This window comes from Pelophylax lessonae, assembly GCF_965119305.1.
Source record: "Pelophylax lessonae genome assembly, chromosome: 13".
NCBI classification, from domain to species: Eukaryota; Metazoa; Chordata; class Amphibia; order Anura; family Ranidae; genus Pelophylax; species Pelophylax lessonae.
The window spans coordinates 132,203,777-132,220,263 of NC_138780.1; the positions used below are offsets into that span (position 1 = coordinate 132,203,777).

Below are 16,487 nucleotides of genomic sequence, written 5' to 3' on the forward strand. Positions count from 1 at the left end.
AAATGTATACAGTTTTTTATGTTTACAATATAATTTATTTATATATGTATATGCTTGCTTTGGATTTATGTTTGTAATCTATCCCTGTATTAAAAACATGAATGTAAAGATTTGAATCACTTTGTGTGTGTATTTTGCTATGACAATACAGTTCTTGTAAACTGATATATGAAAATATAAATCACTTATATATACAGGTGTACAAAAATATACACAATACATCATTTGGGGTTCTACAGTGTTAAAAAAATGCATTTGGTTTTATCCTTCGGTTGAGCTATGAATCAAAGTGATTTCAATGTTTATGCCTCTATTACATGTCCAGAGACTGCAAAAAAGGAAGGACCTAAAATTACTCACTTTGCGCTACTTCAGCTCGATTTCAAAGCCTCACATCAATGCGATTTACCATGCTGATTTCTTTGCGGCTTGCAACATCATTTAACAGAAGTATATGCTGGTCGCAATTAAAATCGGTAAAAAGTAGTGCAGGAACCCTTTTCAGAATCGCTGCAACGAGTCGTGGCAACAAACAGTCCCTTGCAGGCAACGGGGTGCAAATTGTCATGCGATTTGAAACTGAAATAGCATGACAAATCTCACTGGTGTGAACGGGGGCTTAAAGTGGTTCTAAAAGTACAAGGTTTTTACTTAATGCAGTAAAAACCTTCTGCTCCCCTTAAATACTTACCCGAGCCTTATCTCAGTTCAGCAATATGCGCAAGAGCAGTGTCTCTCTCTCTCTCCCCCCTCAGAGGCAGCAACAGGAGCCATTGGCTCCTGCTGCTGTCAATCACAGCCAGTGAGGAGAGTGGGGGTGGGACCAAGCATGCACAAATGCAGTGGGGAGGATCCCAGAGCGCTGGTGGGGGACTCCAGAAGAAGAGGATCGGGGCTGCTCTGTGGAAAACAACTAACCTGTTGAACTTACATGCTCTGTGCAGTTATTTAAAACTTTAATTTATGGATGCAGAAGGCCTCGCCTCCTCCACACGTTTATCCACATACACCAGATTCTAGCGGCAAAACCAGCAGATTCTTGCAGCTGGAATGACAGGTTCATGTGAATAGCGACGGCTGCTCAGCCTGTACAAAATAAGGACAGAGTGACAGCAGCCATCGCCATTTACACAAAGCTGCCCACCCAGCTTAAACACCCGTCCCTTACCTCAAGAAACCCAATTGGTATGCGAACAGTGACAGCTGCTGCCAGCCTATCATTACTTTGTACAGGCTGAGTGGCTGCCAATATTCACATGCACCTGTCATTCCAGCTGCAAAAATTGACTGATTCTTGTCACTGGAATCCAGTATATGCAGGTAAATAACTCTGAAGGATCCCTAACAGAACCGCATGCACATCTAATTCTACATTTAAGCCTTAAAGTAGATCTAAGTACACTCGCTAGAAGTTAAAGCTTTCAGTTCATGAGTATGTATAGCCAAAAACCCTTTTGGGATTAATAGTCACAGGAAACCTTTCAATGAGGACACTTGTTTTAGTAAAGTAATGTAATTCCTCTGATTTTCAATTTTGTTTTTAGAAGTGAAAGGAAATCTTCCCAACAGTGTACAGAGGCCAAAAAAATAAACCGGCAGAGGTTTAAACCCTTCAAAAGTAAAAGTTTTGGTTGTACAAACACTTTTAAATAATAGGCGGTGGTGCCACAAAGTGAACTGTGTTCAAACATTTCTTGCTATGGGGTGACCATTATCTCCCAAACAATTCTCCTTTGAGGGTCACCCTGTCACATTCTCCAATAAGTGGCCATGCCACACACATCGTTCTAGGTATGGTTTCTGTTGTCACTCAGCAGGTAGGCCCAGAATAATGATATGCAGTTGAGGCTAGAGTAAATGCATGAGGGTAGGAAGTGTCTAAGGAAATTCATAACAGTATCCACAAAATTATTTTATTTGTATTTCTTAAATTTTTTTTTTTTTTACAAACACATTTACTTGTCAGAGGTCAGTGAGAAGATGAGAATTCATTCATTAACACTGTAAAAGGCTCAAGTAGTTAAAATTGTTAAAAACCTGTAGTGAAAAATGTCTAGACTGCCACTTTTGGAAATGCTAGTTGCACAATAGTGTTGCAATGATTCCAAGTTTTCAATATTTTTTAAATTACTAAATCAATACAAATATGCAGATCAGGCGTTCTCACTTCTCCAGCTGCATTGTATTCTTCTGAATCAGATTGGGGTAAGAGATTTGTCAAACAGTTTGCATTTTTAGGTGGTCACCAATGGCAGTCTCTATTTTTCTCCATACAGGTTTGTTGTAGGCTGGAGACATCACTGGCTACTTAGGATCCTGTGATATTTCCAGCCCTGGTAACCATTAGGTTGAAATATTTCACAAACTATATTCAACAGTTCATGTAAAAATGTTGTTTTCTCCTTGATATGACACTTTGAGCAATGAGCTCTGAGAATTTACTTCCAATGCCATATTCTAAGCAATCAACTTAACAAAATATTGCAAGAAAAAAAAAAAAAAAAAAAAACTTAAAACCTGATTTCATTTTTGTGCTAACATGCCATTATTGTTATGCTTGTGAGACATTTATAATAAAGAAGCTCAATTCACTAAGCTATAAATGATCATTATTTGTCCTAAAACTTATGACAGCTGCAAATGGGTGTCACATGATTGGACGTAATAACAGAGATGGCAAAAAAACATGTTCTGGCTTTGTGAACTGAGCCAAATGTCTTTCCTGTATAAAACTAGCCTACAGTTAGGCCTTACGCACATTGGGCTTCAGCTTGTATAACAAGCAGTGTATACAGCAGTCTTCTGCAAAGCTTTCCATGAGCTTCCAGCAGCTTTGTTGAAGCTTTTAAAACAAACCGTCTCAGCCTAGGAAAATAAAAATACGTCTAAAACATAGAAATTGGTTTGGGTGGGGACTTTATAGGCCTCTTTCACATGGAGCGGACCATATTGCGATCCACTCCGGCACTTTTTTTTTTTTCTACGGACACGGATGACACTGGTGTCATCCGGTCCGTATGTCCGCATATCATCCCATCCGTTTGCGGATGATATACGGACATAATGTATGTCTATGGGATTGCGGATGTCAGCGGATGACACCGCTGACATCCGATTTTGCGTCCTTTCCGTTTCTGAAACGGAAGAAAAATAGGGTTCTGTTCCGTTCCAAAAAACGGAACAGAAAGGACGCAAATCGGATGGTCACCCGCTGACATCCGCAATCCCATTGACATGCATTATGTACGTATATCACCCGCAAACGGATGGGGTGATATACGGACATACGGAACGCCCGTGTGAAAGAGGCCTAAGGCATTCCACGTATTCGTAAATAAATCCATTACAAAACGCATTTTATATTTCAACCCATATATTTAAAAAAAAATAAAACCCATATATTGCGCTTCATATGCATTCTGTGGTTAAGATTTTTTGGGTACAGTTCTCTTTATTCCCTGGGGATTCCAGGCATTAAAGATCACTGTACCGAATACATTTTACCACAGAAACGCAATGCAGCTCAACATGTTTTTATTTTTTAATGGTATTTTTAAGATCTGTTTTGAATAAAACATGTTTTATAATGGATTTATTTGTGAATATGTGGAATGCCTCAAGTCTCACCCAGACCAGTTTCTTTTTTATAGACTTGTATTAGGGATGCTGGCATTCATTTGACAGGTGCGAGCACTAGGGATTTATGTAATAGATTCAAGGTTTGTCTTAATGGGAGTTACGCCACTTGGAAGAAAAAGCTGCTATCAAGCTTCAGCACTACTTGCAGCTTGTTGAAAGCCTGATGAAGCCTACTAGCTGCTTGTTTAACAAGTCAGCCAGCATTCTTATTTGGATCTATTTATCACCATCAAACTGCAACTTAACTTTGTGTTAAATGTTTGGACAAAGCTGCCAGAAACTCACTGATGGCTTTATAAGTACTTTGTAAATGCTTCCCGTGCAACCTTCTATTTCACATACTGAAGTCCATATGTACAGGGTCTAAATGTACCATTAAAAAAGCACAAACCTCAAGGAAGAAGACCTCAAGTGATTACTTTTTGAAGCTGTGGTTTCATATAAAAAAATTAAAATGCAAGTGCTCCTTTCTGTGATAGTCTAAAAAGGTCAGTAACACCTAAAACTGCCATTTCATTGGTAAGCGATTTAAATTTCCAGCACCCACCTAACAGTTTGTTGATCTCTCAGGTGACCAACTCTCTGTGCTTGTGTTCTTGGGTCGGAATACCTGCTGCAGCCACTCTTCCTGCTGGCCATATCTTTTATTGGATATTATAGGCAGCAGAGGTGTAACAATATCCACAATTAGATGAGAACATAGCTGTAGCAGGGATTTCTCACAGCTGGAGTCCCCAGGAAACATAAAATACCAGCAGATTAATCTGGCCACCAGATTATACTTTTTTTTATAGAAATATTCTTGGGTGGACTGAACATTAATAATCCAAATACTTTACAAGGTTTCTTAACAAGCTGTAAAAATAGCAATATAAAAATACCCATAGGGTTCCAAAATACCAGTTGACATAAGAAAATATTACAAACCACACAAATATAAAGTTCTGTGAAAAAATGTGTTGTGCTATTGGCTCCAGGTGCCCAGTGAACCAGCTGTGTGCAGTGTAAGTTCATAGAGATGTACCTTCTATTGGGGCAGCAGCTGTTTGGGGACAAGTGGAACATATGGCACAGTTAGCAGCATCAGTCGTAGGAAGACACAAATGATGTTCCAGGCACTAACTAGGAGCAATTATTTCAGCCCCTGTCTGTGGCACAAGTATACTTGTTGGGTCTTTTGGCTCTCTGTGGTTTTCTGAGCCAAGTGCTAACTGGTCCAGCTCAGACAACAGGTCCTGTTGTGAAAGAAAATTGAATTTTATTACAAATATATTTTTACACCCTTCACATACAAGATCTCTGGGCATTGGAGGCCAGAAACATTGTTGAGCATTAACCCCTAATAATAAGGAAAGCTTACCAATAGCCACTTGTACTTCTGGAGCCTGCATATGTGTTTTTCCAGTTCATCGTGCTGTATAAGGCCCAACTCAAGCAGTTGTTGCACTAAAGCGGCAAACAATCCCCACTGCTGTACATAAAACAGATTTGATGACATTAAACAAACTGTGCCACCAGATTGAAACAGCTTCATTTAACTACTATCAGCTAAATAAGCACATATTTACATCATTTACATACCCCCATATTGATAAATCAATTCTTGCTGTGTTTAAATAAATAATCATTGAACCCTTCCAGAGTGCCGGATGCTTAGTTCTGGGTGTCACTGAAACTGGAGAAGGACTGGATTACAGAGTGGTGTCTGCTGCGGACAGGCTTTTTTAAAGCTGGAATTGTGTTTAAAGAAAAGTGAAGTAGAAGAACTGAAATATTTGTCACCAAAAGAGGAGTTAAAGTGATACTAAAGCCTGTTCCTTTTTCTTTAAAGCAGCCCAGATCCTCCTCTTCTCGGGTCCCTCTTCCCTCCCGCCCCCCACAGCAAGCAGCTTGTTATGGGAGCTCCCGAGCCAAGCCGCTGCTCTGTGTGTCCATTTGGATATGGAGCGACTCATGCAACATCGCTGGATCGAGATGGACTCAGGTAAGTATTAGGGGAGCTGCTGCACACAGAAGGTTGCATAGAATGCATTAAGGTAAAAAAAACCTTCTGAGTTTACAGCCAATTTAAGCTTGTGATACATGTAAAGAATTCAGGCCTAAATATTAAACTCTTGTTTTTTTTTTTAAACAACTTACCTGTCTTCCTCTTCTTGGGTCCCCAGCAACACTCCTGGTCCCTCCCTTCTGCCGAGTGCCCCCACAGCAAGCAGCTTGCTTTGGGGACACCAGAACCGCTGCGCTGAGTGTCCATTCAGACACAGAACTGCGGCTCAGATCCACCCACCTTCTCTCCTCATTAGCTCACTGACTTTTTGTCTCAGCCAATGAGGAGGGAGGGTCCTGGACAGCTGAGGCACATTGCTGGACGTAGATAGGCTCAGGTAAGTGTTAAGAGGGCTGAGGTGAGCTGCTGTACACAGAAGGTTTTTTTTTCTTAGAAAAAGAACAGATTCCTTTGGAGGAACAAATCAAGTTATTGTACTGTGACTGCCAATGTTGCAGACTGGATGCAGACATCGTTCCGCTGACAATTTTATGACATCCTCCTCTGACTAAAGTCAGTTGAATGGTTGGACTTTTGTTGACTCCCCCGGCCCCCATGCGGCCTGCACACTAGGCCCAAACCGTCCGCCATGTGGGAGGGGGGGGGGGGGGGGGGGGGAGTAGGGAGAGGGGTCACAACAGGACAGAGGGAAACCTAGGAGTGTGAGGGTCCTACCATCCCAGGGAGAGGGCCCGCATCCAAGCAAAAATCTGCGAGGGGGGGGGGGTTTAAGTTTACTCACCATACCGGGAACACAGGCGGACGCCATCTCTTGATAGGACCCCACGCCACCGGAGTAGGGGGGCTGTCGGCCAAATAGGAACGCTGCGACATAAGCCTAGGCCCTGTCGTGTGCGTCCTCGCGAGAAGTTTAACTCGCGGGGCCAGTCCCCGTCCAGTGGGTCTATGTCGCGGCCGACCCAGCGCAGAGCTACGGTCTGCACGTGCTCACTGGCCAGACTGGGGTGACCACTGGATGTGGGGGTCAAGTCTGTCGCCCAGTCCGGCATAATTGCTTGAAGATCTCACAGAAAAAAAAGATCCAGGGAAAAAAAGGCTAGCTAAAATAAAATCTACATAAAAAAATACTTTATATGCCAGGACCAGAGATCCCAGCAAGGAACTAGGACTAGGTCCTCACTCCTGACTAGGTAGAATAAAACTGACATCCTATGCAGGAAGAGAGAGGGTGTACCCTCCGGGACTGCCCATAGGGGTAGCCAGAACTTTTTTCTGCTTAGTGTCCTACTCCTGTAGGGGGCAGTATTACCTACTGATATGGATCAAGAGATAACTGCGTCCGTCAATGAACGATAGAGAAATAACAGTATTGCATAATCACCTTTAGACCCCACTGCTTGGAGGAGAGATGGGATCTCCAAAGGAAAACATTCTAACTGTAGTCCTCAAAACACGAGATGTAAGTGGGTGATTTAGCCAGCTATCCAAAATACTAGCACACGTCAACCAAATTTCAATAGATCTAGTATAGGGCACCAGATACTTGCTGGATATACAGTATAATGTAACAATTATAAATAAGGGCTTGTATAATCATGACTACTGCAAAAACAAAAGGAGGTACATTTTAATGCACTGAAATAGAATGAGAATACAACTGTCTTTCTAGGATTTAAACTATCATAAGCAGTTCTCAACTCTATCAGTTAACAAGGGGGAATAGTCCCTAAGTATAAGACATTGGCTGATCTTACCTCTTGTGTATGGACATCCATAAAATACTTCATATTTTTGTCACTAAATATTAACTGTATGGGTACAGGGACCCCAAAATCCTTCTTCCAGATTGTGAGTACTGACAGCAGGAGCTGACCGACTGCCTCCCTCTTCTTACGCTGATTTTCAAGGAAGTTACATAGTTCAGAGGAAGTGAAATCCACCAATGGAACTTTATCAGACACTGCAAGATTAGGAAAAAAAAAAAAAAAAGGTGGCCAAAAGGAACAAAGTGTACGAAATATGTAGCTGGAAAATCCATGTGAAGGTTTAGCCTTACCTAGAAGGGAAACCAGCTCCACGGTACACCTTGCCATGTGGTGTTCTACTGGAAGGGTCATATACTATCAAAGAGAACACAAACATGTTGTAAATTGTTGTATTTTAATGACCTTACTGTAAATAAGAGCCTCACAATTCAGTGAATACCTTCCTGCAATTCAGAGTCTGAGAGAGACGCTCAAAAAAACTCTTTAGCTCTGCTAATTCCAGTCCTTCATCACCATCACGTGGCCCAACTGAAATACAGAGAAACTCCTGGCGAGGAAATAATAATAAACAATGTTCAGCGGCTTCTACAGAGCAATAGAGGTAAGAAGCAATACTGGTAACACTCTATACCTTGATTTCACTAACGAGCCTGGAGGGGAGAGTGACTTTGTGCTCACAATCATCACAACATTCCTTCTTTACATCCGCACTATCCACAAAGGAGGAGGTTAAATTATGTGACTTCACCATACGATTAAAAGTGGCCTTCACCTCTCTTTTGATAAGTGCTGTAAGGGATCCAAGTAAATAATATTTTATTAGCGATCATTCAATGTATTAACACTTAGAAATGTCTCCAGACTTCTCCACCCCCCATGGCTGTTTAAAACAGTCTGCTGCCTATGCCATGCAGCTTCATCTCAATGTCAAACTGGCCGCCTTCACCCATTCTACAAGCACAAACTATAAGATAAGTAAATAAGTAACCCGTGACAAGTACTGTGTCCCCCCACCCCCAATATGATTCTAAGACCAACACAGCAAGTATGGTTTAGAGAACCATAAGTAAAAAGTATACAGGTGGAGTAAATTAAATTAAAAAAACTTGGAAATACGCATTCACAACTTAGCAGTGCAAACTAATAAACCTGAGCATACAATATATTTATGGGTTCATTACCCTACCTGAAATGTTGGTGCTTAACCAAGTGCAAGCCTTTTCTATTGCCAGGGACACTGCAATGTCTTCTGCACTCCTCAGGACCTGTGAGAAGTAGGTATACTTTACTTGCATAGGCAGTTTCCTCTGTAAAAATAGACTAAACCTTTAAGCTTCCAGGGTGAAGGGAACCGTGTCCTAAATTGCCTCTGCTGGGTGTGCTACAAGAGCCACTGACTGCCACTCATTTTTCAATAATCACGGTGTTAATACAGCAATCGATCGATTCACTGTAAATGTTTTGTTACCATGTAATCAGTTGTAGCTGTTTTGAGCAGATGACAGGCTTCCTATTTAAACCCTGATTAATCCTTATGCCTTTTCTTTTTTTGGCAGATTTAAACTTTTAACCCATTTTACATGTTTATCTTTTTATCATCATTTAGAAAAATACATGGAAAAAAAAATAAAGCCTTTTTTGTCCCCAACCCGAACAAACAGGATACTTGACTTAAGGCCCGTACACACGTGCAGATTGTCGGACGAAAAGATTCGGCCGACGACCGATCGGCCGATTTTCGGCTTGTTAGTATGATGCTTCCGACAGCGCACTTTCGGCCTAACAGAATCTGTCGTGCAAGCATTAAAATTTTTGTATGCCGACACCAGAACGGCCGATTGTTCGCCAGTCAGTACAGATTTCGGCCGACAGACAGCAGATTTGCAAGACTGAGCATGCTCAGAAAAGAAAAAACACAGGGAAAGTTAACCATCACATGACATCACTTCTGCAGTCGGCTGTTGTTGGCGGACAAAATTCGTGTGCAGTCTTTTGCACTTTTCAGCGGACAGGACAGCCCGGGGACAAAAGAAGGCCGACGATCGGTACGTGTGTACGGGGCTTTACACTACAATCCTTTTATTGGAGTTCTTTAAGACAGTGGTCCTCAACCCCGGTCCTCAGGACCCACTAACAGGCCGAATTTTAAGTATTACCTTGGGGAGATGCAGACTAGAATACTGCAATCACTGAGCAGCAAATGAGATCACCTGTGATGTACTTTAGTTATCTTGCAAACCTGGCCTGTTAGTGGGCCCTGAGGACCGGAGTTGAGGACCACTGCTTTAAGAGACACAGCGTAGAAGGAATTCTGAGACAGAAAGGTTAGATTGCCTTCTACAGGAGAATTGCCCATTGGCAAACAAAAAAATGTTAGCCAGTATAACTCCCAACATTTATTTTATTTGTTATTTATTCATTTAGGTCTCTGCACAGAAGTGGGATGGGGGGGGGGGGGGGGGAGCACATAGAAAACGACTATATGAAAATAAGACCCCTATGTGACACCATTTTGCTGTAACAAGTTCTCTTTACTGAGACATTAGTAAATCTTGTCTCCCATGCTCCAGTCACTTATCCCTGGCCACAGCAGACAGGGGTGGTGACACCCGAATCTGGAAGGGATGTAATACATGTCCTCTCTAGGGTTCTTTCTAGCTAGGGAAGATCAGTAAACAGCTGTTTGCTGGTCTCCCTCCCCTCTACCTGGTGACACCCACCTTGCCAGCCCCAGGCCTGCAGATGGGACAATCAGCATATAATTAGTGTGTCATAAAACTGATCAAGCTATAGACTAATCAATAGGCCGATAGCTGAATGTTGAAAAACTGATCAGGTCTATAAAGGGGGAAACATCAGCAAAAAGGGGAAGAAGCGGTTCACACTGAAATCACACCAGACTACGTGCTATGTTCCTGTGTGATTTAGTGCAATGATTTTCAGCCCATTCTTGCACTGGATCGGACCAAAAGCAGTGCATGCACGAATTTAAAAACAAACTGGATAGCGTGGTAGTTTGGTACCATGCGATCCGGTGCAGGCAAACGCACTGCATGTACAATTGGGGTGTTGTAAGGATTACATCGATACCCACAGCAGACTGAACACTGCGGTTTCCTATACCGCCTTCTGGTGTAAATGCAGCTTGCATTAAGACCCCGTTCACACTGGGGTGACGCTACTTGCCGGGGCGACCTCACAGGTCGCGGTGCGCAGCTCGCACCGCGACCTCGGAGCGGCCGGCACGGACTTCATAACATTGAAGTCAATGCAGGTCGCTCTGGGTCACCCCAAAGAAGCTCCGGACCCTTTTTCTAAGTCGGAGCGACTTGTGTCGCTCCTATTAGAACGGGTCCACAGCTTCTCTATGGCAGACGACCTACGGCGACCTGTCAGGCGACCAGGTCGCCCCAGTGTGAACGGGGTCTTAAAGTTCTGCTGCCATAACTAAATATAAACAAACATTTTTCCATGCTTGCTTTGCACATTCTGCAGTGTTGAAGCTCGCACACTCCTTCACTCACTCCACATTCCTATTGGCCCCTCACTATAATGGGCTGCCTTACTGGGCTTGTTTACAATTGAGTCACTTTCTGAAGAGTGACCTGCGGTGGATCGCTTTTTAGAGGGCGTTTGACATCCAGCGAGGATGGTGTTAGGTTGCCTCTTAACCGCCTATTTTACCACCTAAAAACCAAACACTACCGTGTGCATTGCATGTGTTTTGAGGTGCAGCCCTATTCAGTTAAAAGGGTCAAGTTCAGCAGGCAGTACTGCAGTGAGAATCATTTTAGTTGCAATGCCTTGCATTTGGCTTGTGTTTACTGCATTTTCAGCTTAAGGGAAGTGGTTGGGAAAAGAGAGGTACAGTAAAAACGTGACTCAACACCCCCCCCCCCCCCCCCCCCCCAGCATGGCTAGAGTTGGACATTAAGAATGTTAAATCCAATAATGTAAAAACCAAAGTGTTGACTAGAGCAATCTACTCACACAAGCAGACGTCTCTTCAGGTAGAAGCACTCTGACAGCCTCAGGAGCCTTTTTCTTGCAGTATCTAGAAAAGAGGAGGCAGTTTAATGTATAACCAGCCTACAGAATACTATGGACTCTGATGGCTGTGAACACACCAAAGCACTGAAACTACAGAAAGAAAAAAGCAAAAAACTGAGACTAACTAAAGAAAAAGTCATTTTTTTTTTCAGTTAACAGTTTTGTATGACCCCAAACATGGTCAGTTTTCAGTGTTTAATACAGCAGCTCACCATACTGATCCATGAAAGTGAATGGCTCTGATTAGGCTGAGAAGGGGAAGCCAGTTTAAAAAGAGCATTACAAGCCATTTGTGAATGATATAGCACCCACAGTAAGTATTTTGCAGCACGTCTTTTAACCCGATGCTTTTATAAACCATTAAAGTGTGTCTGTTGAATAACTCTTCCTGTTCCTAGACCACGCCCCTTGATGACACTATCAATATAATCCAGTAATAGGAAACCTAATTGGATAGGGTGTGCCTATCAAACTACTGCTAGGCCCCTGTGAGACTAGAAGAGCAGAAAGTGACTAGTGCTCTCTTGATTCTCATGGGGAATTGGAAATTAGCGCAATAAAAAAATAAAAGTACTCTTGAAGTGGGGCCACCCCACACTGCAATGGTCAAATACAAATTTTTGCCTAGGAGTAGAGGAATAAGCAGTAACATGTACCTTATTACAAGCTCCCTCAGTCTGCGCAGCTGCAGTTTCCTCTCCCCCAGCTGCAATTGCATGCTTACCTCCTTCCCATACAACTCAAAGGCTTTGCTGCAATAAAAGCTGTGCTAATAAAATTGTTAGCCAAACTTTGGAGTAAAAGTCTACTCAAAGTTATCCTTATTGCCATCTAGTGGTAATACAAAAATTGACACAGCAGTCTTCTGTAACACAGAGCTGTTCCAAGAAACCATATTTAATGCTGAGAGCAAGATCTCTGCATACATAAACTCCTCTTACTCTTGTCCTTGCTGCAGAGCCTGACGTCCATCCTCGCAGAGCCTGGCACAAACACTGTCCAGCAGCTTACTGTGACCTGCACTGTCCTCGGATACCTTGTCCTGCAGAGTAACTTCAGCTCTCTTCACTAGGTCTGCCACCAGTGTAGCCCTTTAATGTAGAGAAGAACATTCTTCAATCACTTAATGGATTAGCTGTGATATTTAACATATGTTGAGCAAGTAATCTGATTTTCTGCACAAAACAGAGCAAGATAGTCACTCACTTGATATGCTTAACACAGTTAGATCCAATCCGTTCAGCCACAAACTCTACTGATCTACGAAGGGAAGGAGGCTGATTATGGAAGAATGCTTGTTCCAGCTCAGACTGAAAAAAGAGAAATTGATATCTTCAGGTGATCAGCGAGAAATAAAAACAAAGTCTACAACGTGTAGTACTTTCTTCATGAATTTAAGCCAAAATGTATTCCGCTACATTTCTTTGGTAAAAAATAACCCTTATCAGTGTATAAGATTTAGTCTGTAGGAACGTTATAAAGTCTACAAACTATTATGTTTTTTTTTTTTTAAACTGATCAATCCTGATGTACTGACTGCCCTACTCATTTTTTTAGGCCCTAAAAATGCCAGGACAGTACAAATACCCCCCAAATGACCCCAGTACAGCGTGATAATATGACTGGCGTGGCGGTGATCAGGGGAATCACCGGCTATAGAGCTGGCAGGAGGCAGTTAACCGCTTAAGTCCCGGAGGCTTTGGCTGCTCAATGACCAGGCCCTATTTAGCGGACAATTGCGCGGTCGTGCGATGCTGTACCCAAATTAAATTTACGTCCTTTTTTTCCCCACAAACAGAGCTTTCTTTTGGTGGCATTTGATCACCTGTGCGATTTTTATTTTTTGAGCTATAAACAAAAAAAGAGCGACAATTTTAAAAATATTTTTCACATTTTTTTATATGAAATTCTCAAAAAAAAAAAAAAAGTAAAAATCTAAATTTTTTAACATTTTAGGCCAATTTGTTTTCTGCTACATATTTTTGGTAAAAAAAAAAAAAAAAAAAATCGCAATAAGCGTATTTTGGTTTGCGCAAAAGTTATTGCGTTTACTAACTATGGGAAAGATTTATGTAATTTTTATTGTTTTTTTTTTTTAACTAGTAATGGCAGCAATCTGATTTTTTTTTTTGCGGGACTGCGACATTGTGGCGGACATATCAGACCCCTGACTGACATTTTTTAAACTTTTGGGGGTACCAGTGACATTACTACAGTAATCAGTGCTATAAATATGCACCGTTACTGTAAAAATGACACTGGCAGGGAAGGGGGTTAACTTTATTGGTGATCAAGGGGTTTAGTGTGTCCCTAGGGGCGTGATTCTAACGGTTAGGGGGCGTGGCTAGTGAAGTAATCACAGAGACATACGATCCTACATAGCAGGATCGCATAGCCTCTGTCATTACTTCAGGTAGAATGACAGACGGCTGTGTTTACATCAGCCGTCTGTCTTTCTCCCACTCCTGAGGGAGATTGCAAGTGGTCGGCAGACATTGGAGCCGCCGGTCACACACGCAGGCTAGGCAGGGAACGAGCGAGGGCGGGAGCGCACCGGCGGCGGCACGCGCTTGCCCCCTACAGGCTCGAGGGAGAGCGACGTACCCCTACGTCACTTTGCCTGTAGGGGGCTGACTGACCTAGTATATAGTCGTGCGGCGGTCGGCAAGTGGTTAAGTATGGTCCGAATAACTTAGTCCTAAATGCCCATGTTTCAGACCGAAGTTTAAACAGCCAACGAGAAGCTGGGCGGAGGAGCATTGACTAACAGATGAACAAGGTCGACACACAACACCCTCCAAGGCCAGTGCAGAGCTACGAGAATGACTACAATGCCATAGGCTTCAATCCTAAATAGAGGAGGTAAAAGTTTCAGAGTAGAGAAATGGCTTAGATCTGGGCATACTGATCCCATGGTGCCCCAGGGTATCTGCTGCTTTTGCTATCATGTCTTGAGACAAATCTGCTCTTTTTTTTTTTACAGAGATAGCAATACCACACAAGCAGCCTCAGTGCCAAACAGAGGAAAAAACCTCCACACAGCATAAATCCTGCAAGGCACTTACAACAGTGAGTCTTTAGAAACAGGGACAGAACACTGCTGCAGCTCTGGTTTGATAACTCAAAAAGAAATCTACATTCATACTGGCCTGACCTAAAAGAGCATTCCTGTGCTAACTGGAACTTAGATGGGAAGTCGTTGAGAGAACACTAGTATAATTTATGAGCTGGGAATACCTGAGAACACTGGCCAACTATAGAGGCTTCCAGGATTTTCAATATCCAGGGCCTGAAATTTACTAGTAGATACATCAATAACGAGTCACATGACACCGGGGTGGGAAAATGGCTGATTGGGCCCAATTTGGACAATTTTCCACTTAGGGGTGTACTTACTTTTGTTGCCAGCAGTTTAGACATTAATGACTGTGTGTTGAGTTATTTTGAGGGGACAGCAAATTTACACTATTATACAAACTGTACACTCACTACTTTACTTTGTAGCAAAGTGTCATTTCTTCAATGTTGTCACATGAAAAGCTATAATAAAATATTCACAAAAATGTGGGGCTGTACTCACTTTTGTGAGATACTGTATATTCAATTCCAACCAAGTTAATAGCAAGAACAAAAATCTGATGTTTTTTTCCAAAAAAAAAAATAATTTTACCTGCAGCTTTTTTTGTGACATAGTTGGTTTTGGCATCATTGGCTCTGCTGCAGTAGGCGTGATTTTCCTTATAAAACCTCCATTCTTTGCTCCATAGCCAGCCACAAATGAGATGAGCAATTTCCGCAATTCTCCTGTAAAGGAGAACAATATTTTGTACAAGGTGAAATTCTTGGCTAACTCGCCCTTTCTCAAGACTAATTACAGGTACATGTCCAACTTCAATAGATGGTAACTTACCAAGGTAAGGACAACAGCAGTACAATAGTTGCTGATCCACCAGAGGCACACAATCCTAGGGTTATAAGATATTTGCTTGTTATGGAGCTGACAATATTCACACTCATAACATAATTAAAGCCCAGCAGCAAGTTTTAGAATTTGGGATTGCAAGTGTATGAAAACGGCAGCGTCATGCTAATTACTACATATCATAAGCCTATTCTGAGTTTATATTATTTATTTTTTTCAAAGACTTAAAAGACATTGTAACAATGTGGGACTCTGCAGACTAAAGACAAGCAGGGAAACCTTTTTAAAGTACTTGCCTAAATCTAAACCCAGAATGCAGTCTCCGATCAGCAGAGATATGCTTGAGCATTCAATATTGATGCTAAATGGACACGTCTATGGCATCAAATCGAGAGCCTTCAAGGTTTTCCGTAACACAAACTACTCCGACCCCGACATCATCCAAGTGTTTCAACAAAATACCCACTTTAAGCCACTGCATAGAAAACCTGCTGTCATTGCTTTTAGTGTCCACCTTAGAGTTTAGCTAGCTTCGCTAACTCTACTCCCCCTTGCCAATAGTAACTTGGCAGCCTTCTAATCTAGGATGTAAAAGCGGAGCTGGTGCCTGATAAAGGGGAGTTGCGCTGCCAACCTGAACGTTTTTTGATTTTGTTGTGGACTTGAGTGCCTGCTACTATAAAGGTCAATGAGGGCTTCAATTTTTCATGTGTTAAGGTTTGCTTTATGGGTAGAATGGAACGAAAGGGCTCTAGGACTGAAATAGTTAACTGATTAAAGTTAGGAAGTATAGCAAAAACAAGCTAGAAGATTATCCTTCATTTCCTGCCCCCCCCCCCCCCCCCCAAATTCTTTTCAAGTTGATGATCAAGAAATACAAAACAGAGCCAATTAAACACACCCTGGCTCACTCAGTTACAAGGATAAAAAAAATTGTAGGGTAAAACCTTGCTTCGGTTATGCACTCAGTCCAAGGCAGGAGAAGATAAAGGGGTGGGGATTTACTAAAGGCAAAAAGACTGTGCACTTTGCAAGAGCAGTTGCTCCGGAGCCAAGTAAATTAGCAGAAGTTCTGCTGACTTCCATCATCCAATCAAGTGCA

The 16,487-nt window shown here is 42.2% G+C and overlaps 1 protein-coding gene across 1 annotated transcript in view; it reads right to left on the reverse strand.

Annotated features, from left to right (window-relative positions):
* Positions 1 to 4,468: 4,468 nt before the first annotated feature.
* CDAN1 (codanin 1) overlaps positions 4,469 to 16,487 on the reverse strand; it is a 79,546-nt gene continuing 67,527 nt past the window's right edge. The window contains exons 17-28 of the mRNA XM_082275499.1: positions 15,374 to 15,428; positions 15,134 to 15,267; positions 12,670 to 12,773; positions 12,405 to 12,554; positions 11,404 to 11,467; positions 8,600 to 8,678; positions 8,045 to 8,202; positions 7,853 to 7,960; positions 7,704 to 7,767; positions 7,402 to 7,607; positions 5,000 to 5,110; positions 4,469 to 4,874 (exon numbers count right to left, since the gene is read on the reverse strand). Coding sequence (XP_082131625.1) covers positions 4,758 to 4,874; positions 5,000 to 5,110; positions 7,402 to 7,607; positions 7,704 to 7,767; positions 7,853 to 7,960; positions 8,045 to 8,202; positions 8,600 to 8,678; positions 11,404 to 11,467; positions 12,405 to 12,554; positions 12,670 to 12,773; positions 15,134 to 15,267; positions 15,374 to 15,428 — 1,350 coding nt within the window. The 3' untranslated portion in view covers positions 4,469 to 4,757. The remainder of the gene's footprint in view (positions 4,875 to 4,999; positions 5,111 to 7,401; positions 7,608 to 7,703; positions 7,768 to 7,852; positions 7,961 to 8,044; positions 8,203 to 8,599; positions 8,679 to 11,403; positions 11,468 to 12,404; positions 12,555 to 12,669; positions 12,774 to 15,133; positions 15,268 to 15,373; positions 15,429 to 16,487) is intronic.